At 46.3% G+C, this 18129-nt stretch overlaps 1 protein-coding gene across 6 annotated transcripts in view; it reads left to right on the top strand.

Annotated features, from left to right (window-relative positions):
- The window catches only part of SMYD1 (SET and MYND domain containing 1), a 29291-nt gene that overhangs the window by 7139 nt on the left and 4023 nt on the right, over positions 1-18129 (top strand). For 3 of the 6 annotated variants that reach the window (XM_074587266.1, XM_074587267.1, XM_074587263.1), the window contains 8 exons: positions 3813-3989; positions 4655-4868; positions 6499-6629; positions 8560-8598; positions 11548-11740; positions 14962-15054; positions 16250-16413; positions 17918-18086. In XM_074587266.1, coding sequence (XP_074443367.1) covers positions 3813-3989; positions 4655-4868; positions 6499-6629; positions 8560-8598; positions 11548-11740; positions 14962-15054; positions 16250-16413; positions 17918-18086 — 1180 coding nt within the window. The remainder of the gene's footprint in view (positions 1-3812; positions 3990-4654; positions 4869-6498; positions 6630-8559; positions 8599-11547; positions 11741-14961; positions 15055-16249; positions 16414-17917; positions 18087-18129) is intronic. The other 3 variants (XM_074587268.1, XM_074587265.1, XM_074587269.1) reach the window with 1 other exon arrangement.

Raw genomic sequence — 18129 nt, 5'->3', positions numbered from 1 at the left:
GCTGCTTCCCCTCTCCTTGGGGAACATTAACCGTTGCAGAGGGGATGACAAGGGAGACTGAACCACTGCAAACCTATGGTGTCCTTGTTGTTGTTGACCTCCAGGACAGATGGTATCAGAGTCTGCCATAAGGTCTAGTCCTGGGGCCAAGGAAGAGCCGCACTTTGCCATCCCTATTCAGGGCATCCGGCACTGAGCTTCTCTGAGGCAGCAGGAGTTTTCATGGCTGCCTAGGGATACCTCGGGGATTTAGGTGCTTGCAGGGTCAGCTTGAGCAATGCTTATTGAAAATTTAGGGAACAGATATCAAATACCTGTGTCTCCTGATTTTTTTTTACTGTGCCAAGAGTTGAGCCCAGGCCTCTGGAGTCCTGGTGATGCACATTCTCAATAAATCCAGTCTTCTTTTAAACCATTTCTGAGCACGGAGGATCCCGCAAGGGTTTTATGAGAGTTGTGGTATTTCTTATACCTGCCAGTCAGACTACCTATGAGCAATTGTGTCTGCAGTTTCAATACCACGTGATCTGTTCCTTTTCCTCCTCAGGAAGTTGTATATAACTATTTTTTTGGTGCATTTCTGCATCTCCTTAGAAACGAGGGCTTTCCAGGGCTGGTGGTAAGTTCCACCAGTTGTGTTTGCTTTGGAAACTCTGGACACTATATGCAATAAACAGCAAAACACAAAGCCGACATTTTAGTATTTTTCTGTTCCCAGACAGAGCTGGGGGAAGACAAGCCTCTCTCTGAGGACTTGGGTTTTGCTGCACCATACTCCCCTCTGACCTGTCACTCCTCTTTACAGGGAAACTTCTTTAACTGCCTTTTCACTTTCTGACTGCCCTCAAAGCACGCAGGCGGCAGGAGGGAGCCCCATTCCCTGAGTGAGATATCTCCCCGTGCTTCCCGGCACAACGTAACCATGCAGCTTTTATCAGCTGTCTGGCTTTCCTTTGCCTTACAAGGAGTGCAATCTCTCTTGCACCTCTCTGCCCCTCTGACTTGACAACTGACAGAGCACAGCCTCGCATTTCTCACCATCTCCCAGCTCTTCCATTTGACTTAATGGAGTTGGCTGCGTCCCCCTTCCAGGACACATGATCCCTCCTGTCCCATCCCGGCTGCTTACCTTGCATTGGGCTCCCTCCTGTGTGCTGGCACTGCTCACTGTCATTTTCCAAACCTCATTTTTGCATGTGGTTTTGTCTGCTGCAGGTTGTCCTGCTTTAAATCAATGGCCCTCTGCTTTAAATCAATGGCCCTCTTCATCCCACAAGAGCCAAGGCGCAGGGTGGATTGTATCAGCAGCTAATGCAATAGTGCCAGAGGAATAAGAGTGCATTTTAAGTGTACTGTGATAGATATAAATATGCATATGTGTGTTTATATATCTATCTCTATAGTGGAGAGGCAGGACAGTCTTGGGGCTGTGAGTCTGATTCCTGCCTGTGGCACAGCCTCCTTGTGTCATCATCAATATATTTTTTATTTCCTTGTGCCTCAGTTTCCCCACTATGGGCTCTGGATGATGATAATTTTCCTTTGGTAATGAAGCCTCTGTGGTCAGTGAGCTTTTTGCCATGAGAACCTCACTCCTGGGGCCAGTGGTGTCTGAGTGATGGGAATTTAAATTCTCCTGCACTGTCGAGCCTGGCTGGAGGCAGAGGTAAAGTGAGCAGTTGCCCGGAGAAGCAGGCAGCTGGGGACACCAAATCAGGCAGTGAAAAGCCTCCTTTAGCAGCATGGCAAAAGTCCCAAAGTTGTTTGGGCAGGAGATCAAAGTGTCTCCCCTTCCTTCCCAATGAAGGGGCAAGCAGCTGGACATGTGCAAGGGGGACATGGGGGAGGTTTCCTCTTGGTCCAGGACCCTGAACACTCTCAGAGGGAGGATATCAGGTGAGATTTCTTCATCAGTGTCCTCTGATATATTCCACCCCCCCAGCCCTTGGTTATAGTAACATACATGCAATTGTAGAATGCTTTTTGGAAATACTGTTTTGAACTCCGCAAAGAAGAAACCTGCTCCTTTTGAAAGGTGTTTCTCAGTTATCCCATGACCGTCTAACTCACAGTAACCTATCAACTAGTTAAACTGCAGAGCCAGGAGCAGGAATAGCTGGTGAGCAGCACTTATAGCTGCTGGCACCAGAGAAAGACACGTCAGGCTTTTCAATTTGGAGGAGAAATCTGTGTTCCTAACCTGTCTGCAGGAAGGCTTTAAGTGGCCAAAAGAGCACAGTGCTAAAGCTGACACAGGACTAAACAGGGAGGACTTCATGCCCTGAGAGCAGGGCACGGCCTCACATTGGGCGCTGTGATCATTATCTTTAATGTTTAACAACACCCCCATGGGCAGCATATTCTGGGTCACTGACCAGCCCTAAATCATTGATGCTCTCAGCTCAGCCACGTACCAGCCTTGTGAAGGTGAAAGATCCCCTGAATTTATTAATAAAATCTTATGGTGGACATAAATGCAAGTACTGCTCCCTAAGCTTGGCGCTACAGTTAGGCTACCTCAGGTCCTACCCAAGCCAGTGCTCCCGGGAGCTCTTGAGATTTCATCTTTCCTCTGTCTTCAGCTATTTGATGGTCCTCGGCCAACCCTGGGCAGCTGAAAATCCATTTGTTCCCCAGCATTTGTGCTTGGGGGCTGCTGAATGTCTAGGAGCCTGCCCTCGTCCCTCAGACCTTCATTAATCCATGCTAAGCATCTATCTGGAGTCACTGAGAACAGGAAAGCCCCAAGCCCATCCAGCCTGGGGCTCTGTACTGGTGTCTCCTGATGGTGGACAGCCACGTACCACAACTGAAGGAAGGAGGAGAAGACATAAACCACAGAGATCTCCCTTGAAGGAAGCTGTTCTTTTGGTTTCCTCTTGTCATTTCCAATACAATGCCACAATTGCCAAGTGCAATACCTCCAGTACAGCCACACCTTTGGCCCGGTGACAAAAAGAAATGGCAAGCAAAGCTGCTTTTAATCCATGGAAATGTATTTTGGTTTCAAGCAGCACAAACACAGGGTTTCCTTATGCAACCACTTCTATCTATCACTCTTCTTCATTGTGATACACCTCTGGTCTGATCACTAGCAGAGCATTTCTGATGTATATTTTTATCCCTGCAGCATGCTTGTGCCTGAGGAAAGCTTAGGAGAGCAGTGAGGATGGCTCAGAGACATGGTACCTCTCACCCAATGTTTTCCTAAGTCTCAGGCATGGTGGTGGCTGCCGCTCCATTTTGTGACCTGCTCCATGTGAGGCCCAGGAAAGCCTTAGTGCTCAGCAGGCGTTCACTTCAGCCAAATTCAGAGGCGTTGCAGGCAGGTGAAGCTCTCAGACTGGCTCTTTGCCTTCACGGTCTTCTTTATGCTCCCTGGAGCCACAGGCTCATTAGGCATCTGCTTTCTGCTCAACAAATGGGTGGCTCGTGCTTCAGCACGGGCCAGACAGAAAACGAAAACAGACTGAAAATCCTATTAACAGAGGCAGTGCTGAGGAGGAGCGGACGTGCTGAGGAGGAGCAGATGAGCTGCAGACAAGAGGGCTGAGAGCTGGGGAATGCTTTATGGCCGTCTTCCTCTAAACAAAATATTTGTCTCTGGTGTAGCCAAAGAGAAAAGCAACAGCACTGGGCAAGTGCACAAGCATTGTGCTCGGTGGGAGGTTTCTCCATCCTCCCAAAAAATCTCAGAGGGTCCATCCTTAGTGGGTGTGAGGAACCCAGGGATGCAAAGCGGGCAGGACCCTCACTGGGCGGAGCTGGCCCTTCACTGAGGTACAAACCAACGTGTCCTTCTGTCCTTCCAGCTTGACACACGTCATCTGTCACACCTGCTTCAAACGACAGGAGAGGCTCCACCGCTGCGGCCAGTGTAAGTTTGCCTACTACTGCGACCGGACCTGCCAGAGAGCGGCTTGGCTGAACCACAAAAATGAGTGCTCCGCCATCAAGAGGCACGGCAAGGCACCCACCGAAAACATCAGGTGAGAGCTGGTCCCCAGGGGCTGAGCCAGCAGCCTGGGGATGGTGGGAGAGGACAGGGCATCCCTCTGGAGGGTGGTGTGGAAGAGCCAAGTGGTCTCATTTGGATGGAATGGAGGTGGGAGACGGTTTGGGAAAGGCCAGGAGCATCCCTGAGCTTCTGGGATGGGGACTTGGAGGAGCATCCAGGGTGTGAGGGGGTTGTGTTCCTGCTTTTTTTTTGGTGCTGGGCCCCAAAAACTCTACTGCAGCTGAACGTGATGAGGCAAACCTGCCCCGGGTAGTTTAGGAGGTGTGGGAAAGTGGGGAGTAGGTAGAAAAGTGGAAGAGGAGATGGGCTTTTCCCCAATTTGTCTACAGGATACATTGATTTGGATTCAAATCCTGGCTCCGTTATAAGAAAATGAGAGGAATCCCCAAAGAAATGAGAGCTGTAGAGGGATGGGGACCCACTTCTCCAGATAACCAGGGCAAAACCCTGCATCTCTCTCTCTTGCCTTCAAAAGCCCGTGGGTGGTGACCAGCCATCAGCCATTCAATTCTGAGCCTGTCTCAGTCTGTCTGCACACAATTTCCCACCCATGAAATGAATTTTTTATGGTACTTTGGTCCTTCTCCTTGCCCTTGGTGGTGGTGTTGCTGACGCCTGGGGCTCTCTTCTGGCCAGGCTGGCTGCCCGCATCCTGTGGAAGATAGAGAGGGAAGGCAGTGGGCTGGCAGAGGGCTGCCTCGTCTCTATCGATGACCTGCAGAACCACGTGGACAGCTTCGGTGAGGAGGAGAAGAAGGAGCTCCGCACCGACGTGGAGAGCTTTCTTGAGTTTTGGCCACCCCAGAGCCAGCAGTTCGGCATGCAGTTCATCTCCCACATATTCGGAGTGGTATGTCAGAGGGATGGGAGAGCAAATGGGGGGCTACTTTTAATACCAGCTTCATGGAGAAAGTCTCCAACCAGCTTGAGTTGAGGATGCCCAAGTACATCCCTCTCTTGCCCTTAAGAGGCCATAGCAGTTGGGATAGCCGAGATCAATATTTGCTGCAGGTGGTTTGAATACTGCTTGTTCCCCATCTGCATCACTTCTGCACTGACACTGGGAAACTGAGGCACGGAAAGGGTGAGGTCTGTAACCTTTTATTTGTTTAACCATGCAGGCAAGTGGCTCACTCAACCGTAGGTGCTGCGTTGTTATCACAAGTCCTACTGGGCATCTCTCTGCAACTGGGAGAGCTGAGAAAATCTATTTAAATACATTTTTAGTAAATATACTTAGAATATATTTGAATATTGCAGATCTGGTTTAGTATTTACATTTATGTCTATTATATATTGTGTGCATTAGATTTTTACATGTATATTATAAATATATATTTTGTATATATAAAAAAATAAAAATAGGTAAAATATATTAATAATACCATCGATATTAATGATCAATAATTGTTAATTATTATTTTTATATTAATATATTATTATATGTATATCTTATATGTGTATATTAATATATTATTAATAATAATAATGTTAATAATACTAAATATAATTAATAATATCTATTACTAACTTGTTAACTACAAATTTTTGTTCTCAGTGTAGCCGAGAGGGAAATTCCCAGAAGCCAGTTCAGGCTGAGCTGCTTTGCCCGCAGCCCTGGTAGAAGTCGATGTATCCCGGACTGCACTAACCCCTCACCTAGCAACACTGCCAAAGGGGCCAGGGTGAGCTCCGCTCGCACCTCTGCTCATGACTGGTGTGGCGGAGAAGTCGGCTTTGCTAGCCCTAGCATAGGGAGGACACACAACATCCTTTGGTACCCACCCCAAAAAGAAAATCGGGTCCGCTGGGTGCAGAGAGACTAAAAACTGTTCCATTCATGTGTGATAATAATGTACCACATGGAAAAGTATAATAATTCATTGTTGGTATATATGTCATGCAAAAGTAGTCATTCTGAATATTGTTTGGGACTCATAACAAACAGTAGTAATTGGTTTTTATAAGCTATGTGGGCCACCCAGCAAATGTGACCACGTTGAATGCAGCTCCTAAGGTTCATTTCTAACTGATACCTGTTTTAATAAGCGTGAACTTTGCTTTCTGCCAATGCTCTGCTTGAATTGCCTCAAATTCATTTTCCTGTGACCTTTTTCTGAATTATTTGCAGGAAGCGAATATAAGGAAACCAATGCATGGTCAAACCAAATTTATCTTAGACATCCCAAATGAATATTAACAGCAAATATTCTGCAACATTTACTCAGCTCTTCTCTGGGCTGGTCCATCTGCATGAGTCCTGCATTGCTTCTCTTCTGATGTTTTATCTCAACTAAAGATGTTGTTTCTACAACTACCTTCTGCAGTGATCTCATAGGCACTCCTTTCTCCTTAGAGTTTGGAGATGGGGTGCTGGAGATATACCTCTTCTAAAGCATCGATGGGAATTGAGAAATCCTGGATGTAGCTGAGTTCAGCTGTTTCTCTAATGCTTCTTCTTGCCTATGTTTTGGGACTAGATCAGCTGCAACGGCTTTACCCTCAGTGACCAAAGAGGACTGCAGGCTGTTGGAGTGGGAATCTTCCCCAACCTCTGCCAGGCCAACCATGACTGCTGGCCCAACTGTACTGTCATCTTCAACAATGGCAAGTGAGTGGATTTCTTTCTTTGGGCACAGCAGAGATGCATCCTAACAGGCAGCTCAGCAGACCCTGCTAGCCCCACAGTGTCAGATCCCTATCCCAGAAAATCTGTTCATTGTTGTTTCCTTCTCTAGCTCAGAAAAAAAAATCAGGATTTTCTTTCTAAAGGGGAACTGTTTTCTCTCTCATTATTGTTATTTTAAAAATAACAATAATAAATTTTAAAAATTGACTGACGCACTAAACAAATACACAAGGTTTGACCCCAAATCCAGTGAACCAGCAAAGAATTTTTCCCTGGTTTCTGTGAATTTTGAAACCAGACTCAAAATAATCAGATAAAGTACTAAGTAGCTGGCTAGATCACCCCTTATATTCAGGCTTTATTTATAAATAGTTGAGGAACAAATATGATTAATAAATTATTAAAGATTATACTGAGTCCACAGTCCAAGAGTTTCTTATAACCAAAGCTTGCAATCAGCTGTGTACCACTATCTGCCGATGTGTTTATAACCATCCCTAACACAAACCCTCATCTTTGTGAGAGTGTACCATCTCTAATAATCACTGATTAACTCTCTAGCAATGGGATCTTAATGACTGTTATCTGCAAAGCGAGTCACGTGCAAGTGCAGGATGCCCTGAGCAGCTGGGCATTCCCCATTCTCACCCAAGTCCTATAAGAAAACTTCTGTGGGACATGTGAGATGGAGAGAGTTTAAACGGGAAATGCAGGGATGTTTCAGCAGAGCTGGGAGTGGAGGCTGCTGCTCTCAGTGCTTGCGGCAGCCTGCGGGAGGGATGTTCTGCCCTTCCCAGTCTCCTCCCAGGCCAGAACAGGTAAAAATGCTGCTGATCCAGCAAGTTACCTGTGGGAAACTGCTTCCCAAAAACTGCACAGCCACAGTATTTCATCCGAAATTTCCAGTAGGTCTTAAGATTTTACGAATTCCCATATTCACCAAACTTTAGTGATATAAGTTAATGTCCCAGCCTCCCCTTCTTTAACTAACACATTGCTTGTGTGCTCCAGTTCTCGCTGCTGGTTTTACCTGATAAAACTGTATCAGCATTTATCAAGCAGCTGGTAAATGAGCAATGGAAAACAAAACTGCATTAGGATGATTACCTTGGTGGGAAATAGAGTCTGATCCAAAGTCAGATTGGAGTCTGTGCTCTGATATCCAACTGCCCTGGATCAGATCCATAGTGGGATGAGGAGAGCCTCTCCCACCAGCCTGGGAAGTGGAAGAGGTAACTAGCAGTGATAGCAACTCTGAAGCTTGAGTTTCTGGGCATTAAGTAGAGGAATGGCATTTTGTTTGCCTGGCAGCTTGTCAAAGCTCCCACATGTATCCTGTAACTGACTTTAAACTTGACCATCTGGTTATTGGCCCAGTAAATTATGAAGGTTTCTTCTCTTTCTGGGGTAACCTGATGATAAGCCACTGTTGTGGGAACTGAGCTGTCTATCAACGCTCAAGGCACAATACCGGACTTGAGGATGCATTAAACTCATCACACAGAGCCCAGTCATTGTCGCTGATATCCCTGTCTGATGTCCATTTCAAGCTGTGTTTTAGAAAGCATGACTACTGATGGCAGTGGAGACATTTCTGTGCGGGAGAACCAGTCCCCTTGTGCCTGCCAAACATCAGGAGCGGGTTTTGCACACCCCGTGGCTGAGACCACTCCTAAAATCACAATGCCAGGACAGTTCTCTGCCCCATACTCCATGGCCCAGTGATGGGCAATTCAGTTACGGCAGCTGCATAGCGAAAGCGAAGTTCTCATGCAGTGAAACATGAGCCCGGCACAGGGAACCTCCTTGTCTCTGGCAGGATGATGTCCTGATGCTCTATGCCGTGTACCCATTTTTTTTTGTTGTTGTGCTTGTACCTGTGTAAACTGCAGATGTTTGTTTTGTCTTTCAGTCATGAGGCTGTAAGATCAATGTTCCACACACAGATGAGGTGGGTCGGTCTTGAAAGCATCATCCTCTCCCCTTACCCTGTATCCCTCATGCCCTGTATTTAATGGAAAAACTACAAACAGCCTGAGGGGCTCCCTCTGTTTGCAGAAAATTTACAATTCCCTGTTTTCTGAACTTCTATTCCTCCCTGTGTAGGGGAGGAGCCCCTACTAAACACAAACCTCACTTAACTCTGCATTTTGTAGTAAATTAAAACGATAATAGTAATACTGTGACTGTCTACCCCACTGCAAATTCCCTCTCTGCCTTCCCACTCTCTCCCTTGGCTTCCTCCCAGTCACTATTTCCCCTCTCCCACTTCTCATTTCTCCTCCCCTGACTACAGCAAGAGCATGAAAGTCAGAACAAGGTCTCGCTAATCTTGTACAGCCCAAAATAAAACCTTGCGTATTAGGAGATGAGAAATGATTGCATTACTGACATACTAAATAGTCCACGTTTCTTCTGCAACAAACGGTGCCTGTGGAATGCGTTGACTACAGTAGCAATACTATGAGATGTAGGTTTCATCCTTTTTTATCATAATACCCAATTAATGTTTTACCTTTTAATGATGCCACTGTTACCTGATCCGAACTAAAGAAATCACGAAAGTATATGCAAAAAAAAAAAAAGTTGTCTGCTTAGCTCACTGCACTTGGTATATTACAGACAGTCCTGTTAAAGGGACACAGTTGTTTTGTCTTTAAACTTCAGTTTCAAGCAAGCACGCAATTTCCTCAAATAAGATACGAAATACTTTTCGAGTGCTCTTCTTCGCCATTGATACTTACTTGGTGCATTATAGATAGGACCATAAAAGCAGTCAAATGAGTTTCACTTCTGAGTAGAGTTGCTATTTTGGGGCATTTTGAGTTGTGAGCTATCGGGCACTCGCTGTGCCTGTGCCTGCGTCTTTCAAGGTCCTCGGTGCTTGGGGCAGACGCTGGGGAAAGAGCACAGGACAAGCTTGGTGGGGTGCTCTCAGCTGACACAGTCTCTTTAACTGTAGCGTTTAAAATATGCCATGTGTTTCCAGGCTTATCCCAAACGCTATCAATCCCCTCCACACAAGGGACGGCTGCTTAAAATATACCTACAGTGCTTAGGCTATCAGGGGCATCATAAAAGTCAGAGGCTTGATTTTGCTTCTCTGGTTGCATGACTCCCTTTAACGAGGATCCCATTAAGTGTGAACAGGAATGTTTATATGTGTGAGCCTTTCTGATGGGAATTGCTCTTTTTCATGCACTTTCTCCTGCAGTAGCAGGTTGCACCTTTCTCTGGCTGGCATTTTCCCCTGGTTGTGACATAACTAATAGCTGCCCTTTGTGATGATGGCACATTTAGTGATAAACTTTGTAGGAAATATACTGTTGATATGATCTAACAGCCAGAGAAGGTCAAGACCAGCCTCGGGGAGTAGTTTTCACAGCAGCTTTAGCACAGCTGAAAGGCTCAGAGCTACGCCCTTGGTCCTGAGAGCTTGTAACGGGAATTACAAGGGAATTACCATCCCTTTGCAGAAATATGATCACACAGAAAAGGTAATGTCAGAAAAAGTCATGTCCTCCCCAAAAGACTTACTTTTAATGTACCTGGTGAGACCTTTGGGTTCTATGCCACCTATGCCTTTGGTGAGACCTTCATTGGGTCCCATCTAAAGCCCCTCATGTTCAGGTGGGAGCCAGCAGGTCCCTCGCAGGTCCCTCTTGTAGCAGGTGTGTACATCAAACACGCCATTGAGCTCAGCAGGAGCATGATCAAGGCACACACTGCCTGCAGTGATGCAGTCCCAGGACTGATGTACCACACTGTAGGGGGACAGTAGGGTGGGAGCTCAGAACATGGGACTGGTTTCATTTTGGTAACCTGTTAGTATGCCTAGCTGCAAAAATATGTTTAAACAACTGACTGGTCTGAGCAGAGAGCCCAAGGCCACTGGTCTCAAGTGAATTATTTCTAACTGTCACTAGTAGATGGTGGAATAGATGGTACAGAAGCACCATCTTGCAATTGGTATTTGATGGAGGTTTTTCTCAGTCTGGCCAGATTCTTCAGCCAGTTGTGCCTCTCCAGACTGCATGACTGAGAGATGACCCAGAGTAACGGGGAGATTAAGTGTGTAGAGTGAAACAGCAAGGGAATAGTTTTGAGTGTGCATGTTATTTAAGACCTTTTGCAGGGAAAGACATGAGAGCAAGGCAGGTACAAATACCTGGCTTTCCAAAAGCCCGTCATTAAGGATTTGCTGTGGATTTTGGTTTAGTAACAGAGACTGGCAATTTCCTCCTGTTTAATATTAGCAATATCAGATCAAATGGGATATATAAAAAATAGACTGTGTCCAGAGAATTGTTTCTAAGCCTTTATGTAGATATGCATGAACAGGGCGAGGACATCTCTTTCCCAGGACCCAGAGGGAATGTGTCTTAACTTTTCGGAGTGAAAATGATACCGAAAGCAACACGGATCAGGATCTGGGAGTCTAGCCAAGGATGTACCGGGAGCATGCAAAGCGGTACTTAAAAAAAGACCTAAAGTCCAAACTCAGCATTTTGCAAGGCTTGTTGTGTATTTCTGGTCTCAGTGTTTTCTTCTGGCCAGATCGCCTGCAACACAATAAAAGCGTATGTCTAGGTTCAGCCCCCTCCCACAGAGAGTAATGGGACTTCAATCTGTTTATAGCTCAGACCCTTACGTACCCCTGCCAGGGATGGGCAGAGGGGCAGGAGGAACTGGTGTGACCATCTTTTTACTGTGTATTCAGTTAACCAGACTGCTGTCCGTCTCTGCATTGCCTCCCTGAAGAGCTAACACAGTGCCTTAGGGCAAGGGCTCACCCCTGCAAGGCAGGGGCAGGTTGCAGGATTCATCCCTGTTGGCTCTGCTGCTGTGCCTTTGCTTCTGCTTCTTCTCCAAGTCCACATGTCATCTCCTTTGCACCCAGGATTGAGCTGCGGGCACTGAGCAAGATTTCTCCTGGCGATGAGCTGACAGTTTCCTATGTGGATTTCCTCAATGTGAGCGAGGAGCGGCGGAAGCAGCTGAAGAAGCAGTATTACTTCGACTGTGCCTGTGAGCACTGCAAGAAACAGATTAAGGATGACCTGATGCTGGCAGTGAAGGAGGGGGAAAGCAAGGTATGGTTTGTCCTGCTGTGTCCAAACCCGGAGGTGGCTGCATCTCTTCCACCAAGGCATCTGTGTGTCTCTGTGACCATGGTTCCTCAGCCCGGGGACACTCTCAATAGGAACAGAGTCAGATTTTGTCAGAAGCCTGACTGGTGCCAATGTAAAAAATGAGAACAGAACTGAACATTGATGGAGCACAACACCAATTCAAGCCCACCATGCAAGGCCAATTTAATCCCTATTATGCAACAGAAGTGCAGTTTTTTATTTACAAAAATCCACAAAAGTTGCCTTTAACTTTGACCTAAAAGTCCATCAACAAGCAGAATGCTAAAATATTGAAAAATTAGGTCCAGAGCTGAGAAAAATGCCAGCATTTAGATTGTATTTTTTTTGAGGAACTGAAAGGGAATCAAAGTTTTGAACGGCAGAAAAGAAGATGCGCTGCAGTTGATTCATTCGACTAACAAGCACTGAGGAAGCTGTACGGTTTGTAAAACACGTACCATCACATTGGTGCCAGGAAGGTGGGAAGCCTTAACTTCCAGACCTTCCTTGCAAAGGCCTGTCACAGGGAGTTTTTACCGTCGCTGGACATACATGCATGGTTGTTTTGGGCAGACTGACTGTCAAGAATTAACATGTTTGACTGCTCATTTTTAAGTAATCTGTGTTTTCCTTGGAGGTCTCACAAGTCATTGAGTGGGAGGGTGTAAGGCTGTGTCTTGCTATCGGCAGTGAGATGTGTTACTTGGCCAGCAGCTCCACTTTACGAGCATACTGGTAGCTCTAAGAGTGTATTTTAGGTTGCTCTGCCCAAGGATATAATTGCTCATATTTTTTGTCCTCTGTGGCAGTGTTAGCTTAAGGGGTTTCTACTCCTGCAAGCTTTACAAAGCATAGAAGGGAAGGGAAGGCAAGGCAGCGCAAGAGCATTTTAATGTATTATCAAGTCACTTAATGTGTTATCACTTAACAAAGCAGACAGTACCGCTCAGGGGCTGATGTGGGGCAGGACCAAACGGCAAAGGTGGGATGAGGAACCATGACCTCTTAGATGAGCACTGCCACCAGGAGAGGCCGGTGGAGCTGCACCTTCCTGGGAATGACTACAAACCCCTCAGCTTTCAGCTCAGTACAGTTACCAGAAAGCCATGCTCAGTCCCGTGACTCTTCTTTCATATAGGTGGTGGTCAGAAAAGGCTGGATATTGCAGAGCAAATGTCTCTCCTTGAGCAAGGTTTGGAGAAATGGGATCAAACTGATACCAGGGAGCTGCCATGGGAAGAAGGACACGGGACTAGAAGAAAATCTTTGCTTGTTGGGTTCCCCATTAGTGCAAAAGAACCTGCTCTATAATCCTATTACTAAATTACCAAGCTTCATCTTAAAGCTAATTCTGACTACTGAAACTCCCCACTTCTAATGTAAAGCTGTCACAGAGCTCAGTCCTCTGATGCAGAAGCATTTTCATCTGACTTTCTTTAGAAGTATTTTCAAACATCTCCTCCAGTGGATGGCATAAAAAAATCTCAGCTCTCATTTAACACCTGCTATCAAGCCTTGATTGAGCAGTGAAATGTACTATCCCCTTTTCATGAGCATTAGAGGTGCTCTGCAGCATGCAGCGGGAAGGCATGCACTTTTGGGTAAATGTCCTCCACAATCTGAAGTGCTTGTATAGAAAAAGCCTGTAACTATGCAGGGTGCATGATTTCAGCTATTAAAAATACACTCCATCCACAGACAATAAGTATCCAGACTGACCTCACCCGCAGAACACGTCTGCTGGCCACTGGCTGTATCACATTTTCTGAATTCAAGCTCACTTGCCTGAGAGTGGAAACACTCACAGCTGCGTGGAAAAAGCGCTATGAATATATGTAAGATTGACAGCTTACATCCTCAACAGCCGCTCTGACCTCCAGTCCTTCACCCCTTCCAAATAGTAGCAAAGTTCCCATTGTTCATAATGGCAACAGGCTTAGGGGTCTAGTAAATGCAAGAGAGGATTTTTATTAGACAAAGCTGCTGTGGAAGTGCTGGTTCAAGTACCTATTCTGGGAGTCTTTACTCAGACAGCATAGTGAGGTGATTTGCGCTGATGTTAACGTTGCCTTTGAATGTGCTCTGTGCATCAGGACACCCTGCATGCTGCTCAAACACCTGCCAAGATCCGATTAGCTGGGATAGCTTCGGTCTAATAATATAGAGTAATAAATCATAACACGTACAGATGTATCCATAAATAGATGGGGGGTATATGGCTCTAAAAAACTACTGGTTTTCCTTCCATACAAAACTTTCAAGGCCTTTTCCCAACAAGCTGAATTTCACAGATTCCTCAAAAATCTGATTGACCAGGTGTGGGAAAAAGACAACAGGACAGCCCCATGGTCCTGACTCCAAATCTTTGCATCCTTTGTTGCAACATTGGGTCTCTGCTTTTGGTTCACACTCAGAGGTCCTTCCTGGCCGCTGGGCACATGCCTGTGCTCTGGCTCTATCATGTGTCTCCAGACCAGGCTCTTCCTGCAAGCTCCTGGAGTCAGGTGATTATGGGCTAATTTCAGGTGTCCCATTTATGCAAAGGAAGGGCATGTTAGCTAGAATAGTTTGTAAATGCAAATTTGAAAGGCTCAGAAAAACAGAAGATGAACGATAGTGCTGGATAGCATATTGTTGTATTTCAGCATTAAATGAAGGGAGAGGAGGCAACTAACTAGGAGCTGGTTAGTGTTTTGTCAGGTATGCCTAGATGTGCATCATGCCTTCAAATACACGGTGAAATCCAAACTTCTTTAAGGTATGTGGGAAAATACACTCTCTGGATGGAACTGAAACCTGAGGTCAACAGTCTTATGGTGGTTGGACCTAATGACAGCATTTCTCAGGTTGGGTAAAGTTTAGTGATCTTTCCTGTCCCTATTCCACCCATCTCTCATTCAAGAGCCTCATTTCTCTCAAGCAGCTGTGCTAGGAGCACCTGATACATGCTGACTCTTCAGCATCTTGTGAGACCTTCCAATTGCAGGGTCAGTTCTGTCCCATTTCCAGAGGAGAGAAGTGGTAGGAAGCCAGTGGTAGGAAGGTAGTGAGTGATATGGGAAGCATCTTGCTAAGCTGATTTGTGTTCCTAAACTGTGGAACAAGCATCCCTTCAATCAGGGTATTTTGGCATGCATCAGGCAGTGCATTTTCCTCACTGTTTTTCCTGATGTTGTCCCCAGCCCTCTGCAGAGACGGTGAAGGAGGTCATCCAGTTTTCCAAGGACACGCTGGAGAAGATCAACAAGGCCCGCATGGAGGGACTTTACCACGAAGTGAGTCCTGCTACTTTTACTCTCTTGCTGAACATACACTGCCAGGAAAAGCAGGTCTTGTCCCTCTCTACATCAAAGGATCAAACAAACCCCCATTGCTGTAACCTGAATATACCCATGTCCTTCCTGCCCTCTTGACAGCTCAAATTGCAAAAGCTGACACTTGTTTCTGCCCTCTGTAAAAGCACAACCATGTTTGAGAGGACTTCCCAGCCTTGTCTCTTTTGTAGTGATGATACAATGAGATTTAAGTGGCTTCCAGCACCTCCCATTGACACAGGTGTTGAACCAAGGGCCCCTGGGCAAAAAATATGTATTAAAGGGCAAGACTCATCCCTGCCAGGTAGCCTCATTAAAAGGAGGACAGTGGGTTTGGGAGAAGGACAGGACAGTCAGGAGACTTGCCACAAGTGTCAAGCTATGGGTTTATGGGCTATGTTTGCTTGTGTTGATCTCCTCTTCATTTCCTGGCTCCTGTGTGTCGCTCATTCATTGGGTGCTGAGGGTGAGTGTGTGGTGTGGGAGACCCATGTCCCACCTGGAGCACAGATCAAAAGGGTGTGAGACCTAAAGTCACTGCCTCCTTTCTCTCTCTTTTGCTGACCCAGGAAATATTTTATTGTTCTCTTCAGAGCGTAACAGCTTCAGGAGACACTCCAGGTTGAGCAACAGCCTGTGGGTTTGAACTTACTTTGGGAAAAGGCTGAAGCACCCCCGAGCAGAGATCTGGACATTGTGTCAGGGATAGATGCAGCCAAGATGCAGCAGAGCAGACAGGCATGGGACAGTGCAGCTTTGTGTCTCCAGCCCCATGGGGTCATTAAGAGCATTCATTGCACCAAGTGTTCGTAGGAGGTTGGGTGGATGGTGTTGGAGTATGAGTCCTGTAGGCACTTGGTCTCTGACAAAATCCGGACTCCTGGGATCTTTCTTCTCCTGAACAGTAGACATCACTTTTTCCTCATCACTTTTATGAATGTAACCTTGGGAGAGAAAGCTTTGGGCACCAATCATTTTGGTAGCCTGATGCTTCTCAACAAATCAAAGCATATCCCATCTTCCCCAACCTTCATGGAGGCTAACTTGGCCTTGAGGACTGGTATTGACCATGCAACCCAGAGGGCTTTGGTGTGGCAGCTTCGGGGCCAAAGGTGCTCTGACTTTCCCTTCCTCTCCCTGCTTCCCCCGAGTGCAGGTTGTGAAGCTGTGCCGTGAATGCCTGAAGAAGCAGGAGCCTGTGCTGGGGGACACGAACATCTACCTCCTGAGGATCCTCAGCATTGCCTCTGAGGTGCTGTCTTACCTCCAGATGTTTGAGGAAGCAGCTGATTACGCCAAGAGGATGGTGGATGGCTACATGTATGTCTATGCCCTATTTTTGGCAGAGCTCTCTTGTTATGCGATGTTAGGCAGTGTGTTATAGGAATAACTAACTTAGCCTCCTCCCTTCAGGAGGGCTGATGAATCAGGTCCCAATCTGAATGCCGGCATTCAGATTGGGACCCAATTATATAACCAGACCCTAAATGCACAAGACCTCCCAAACACCTCGATTTACTAAAGTGTAACAGGGAAATGGTTTGGGTACATCTTTCATTAGCCTCTTTGTTTTATCTCAGAAGCATCTCACGGCTGCCCTGGTAGCAAGACACAGAGCCTGGGTGCAGGACAGAGAGGCTATCACTGCAAGAGATGGTCTGTTCCCTTCACTCTTGAATAATACATGGGTATTTGTCTTGGCTAATTGGTATGCACAAGTCCTGTGGTAAAGGCTCAGTGAGAATAAAGAAATTCAGGCTTAGTTAACATAGATCCAGGGCAAACCTCAGACTAAGATGTACTTCATTATTACTGAGGTTTTACTACAGGACCGGTAAGTATTAATTAGAAAAAAAAATTAAAAAGTAACATAAACCATAGAGAACAGAAGAGAGAAGCGCCCATTTTGTCATCTTGTTCAACCTCCTGCTGAGAGCATCTCATTCCTATTACTTGCCGTTTTGGTGAGTTTCATCCCAAAAGGCCTGTGATATTTTGTTCTTTTCCAAAACGGTGACAGAGTCTAGAATGAACATCCCTGGCTTGCAAGCCTGACAAGGCACTTCATGTCCCAGCCCTGGCACAGAGCTAATTGAATGACACAGGGGAAATTGCTTCCGCTCCCTGTTTCTCAGCTTCTCAGTCCAGACTGGGGACTGCAGTAATTTCTTTCCCTGTTTTAAGATCTGCCAATTCACTATGCCAAATAAGCCCATGAAGGCAGGTTTTCAGGTAAATCCAAGCAGCTTCTAACTCTGCCTGTGCTTCTAAAGTTGGATGTAGAGGCCAGGGTTCATCATGCCCACCTCGGGTACTGACTGTAGGAGACTGATCTGACAGTCCCTAGAGGCAGGGATGCATCTCCAGGGTGTGAGATGAACATTTCTGGATTTTCTGGAACCACCTGTTTCTCTCCCCGCTTTGAATGAGAAGCTGGCGGTTGTTGGATTCTCAATTCAGGCACCGCATTCAGCATCTAAAGTTAAGTTTGTGCTGTCTGGGCTGTAGGGTCAGATCTAGATTTTGTTTGTGCCAAAATAATGTGGAATGACAGAGCTTGGCATTCTCCAACCCAGATGTCCAACTTTCCCCGTTTGCAGGTTGTTCATCTTCTTTCACAACAACTCATGTCCTTGTGTAACTCGTGCCTTGTGTAACTCGTGCCTGCCCTTTTCTAAGCAGGGTTGCACATTTCAGTGGCACCAAATGCAACAGGGTCTCCACTTGAGTAAATAGTCTGCTCTTTGTCAAACACATCACGTCACTGACAAACATTTGGGAACCCAGGTCTTTCCTGAACTAAAATGACTCAATGTTTTTCCAGGAAAATATACCATCCCAACAATGCACAGCTAGGGATGGCCGTGATGCGGGCAGGAGTGACACACTGGCATGCTGGTCTCATTGAAGCCGGGCATGGCTTGATCTGTAAAGCCTATGCCATTCTCCTGATAACCCATGGACCTTCCCACCCAATTACCAAAGACCTGGAGGTAGGTGTCATCTCCCATGTTGTCTCTGCTGTCTGTCTGGGCA

The sequence above is a fragment of the Larus michahellis genome, chromosome 5 (assembly GCF_964199755.1).
Source record: "Larus michahellis chromosome 5, bLarMic1.1, whole genome shotgun sequence".
NCBI lineage: Eukaryota > Metazoa > Chordata > Aves > Charadriiformes > Laridae > Larus > Larus michahellis.
The sequence above is the reverse complement of the archived record's forward strand: the minus strand, read 5'-3'. Positions and strand labels throughout refer to the sequence as shown.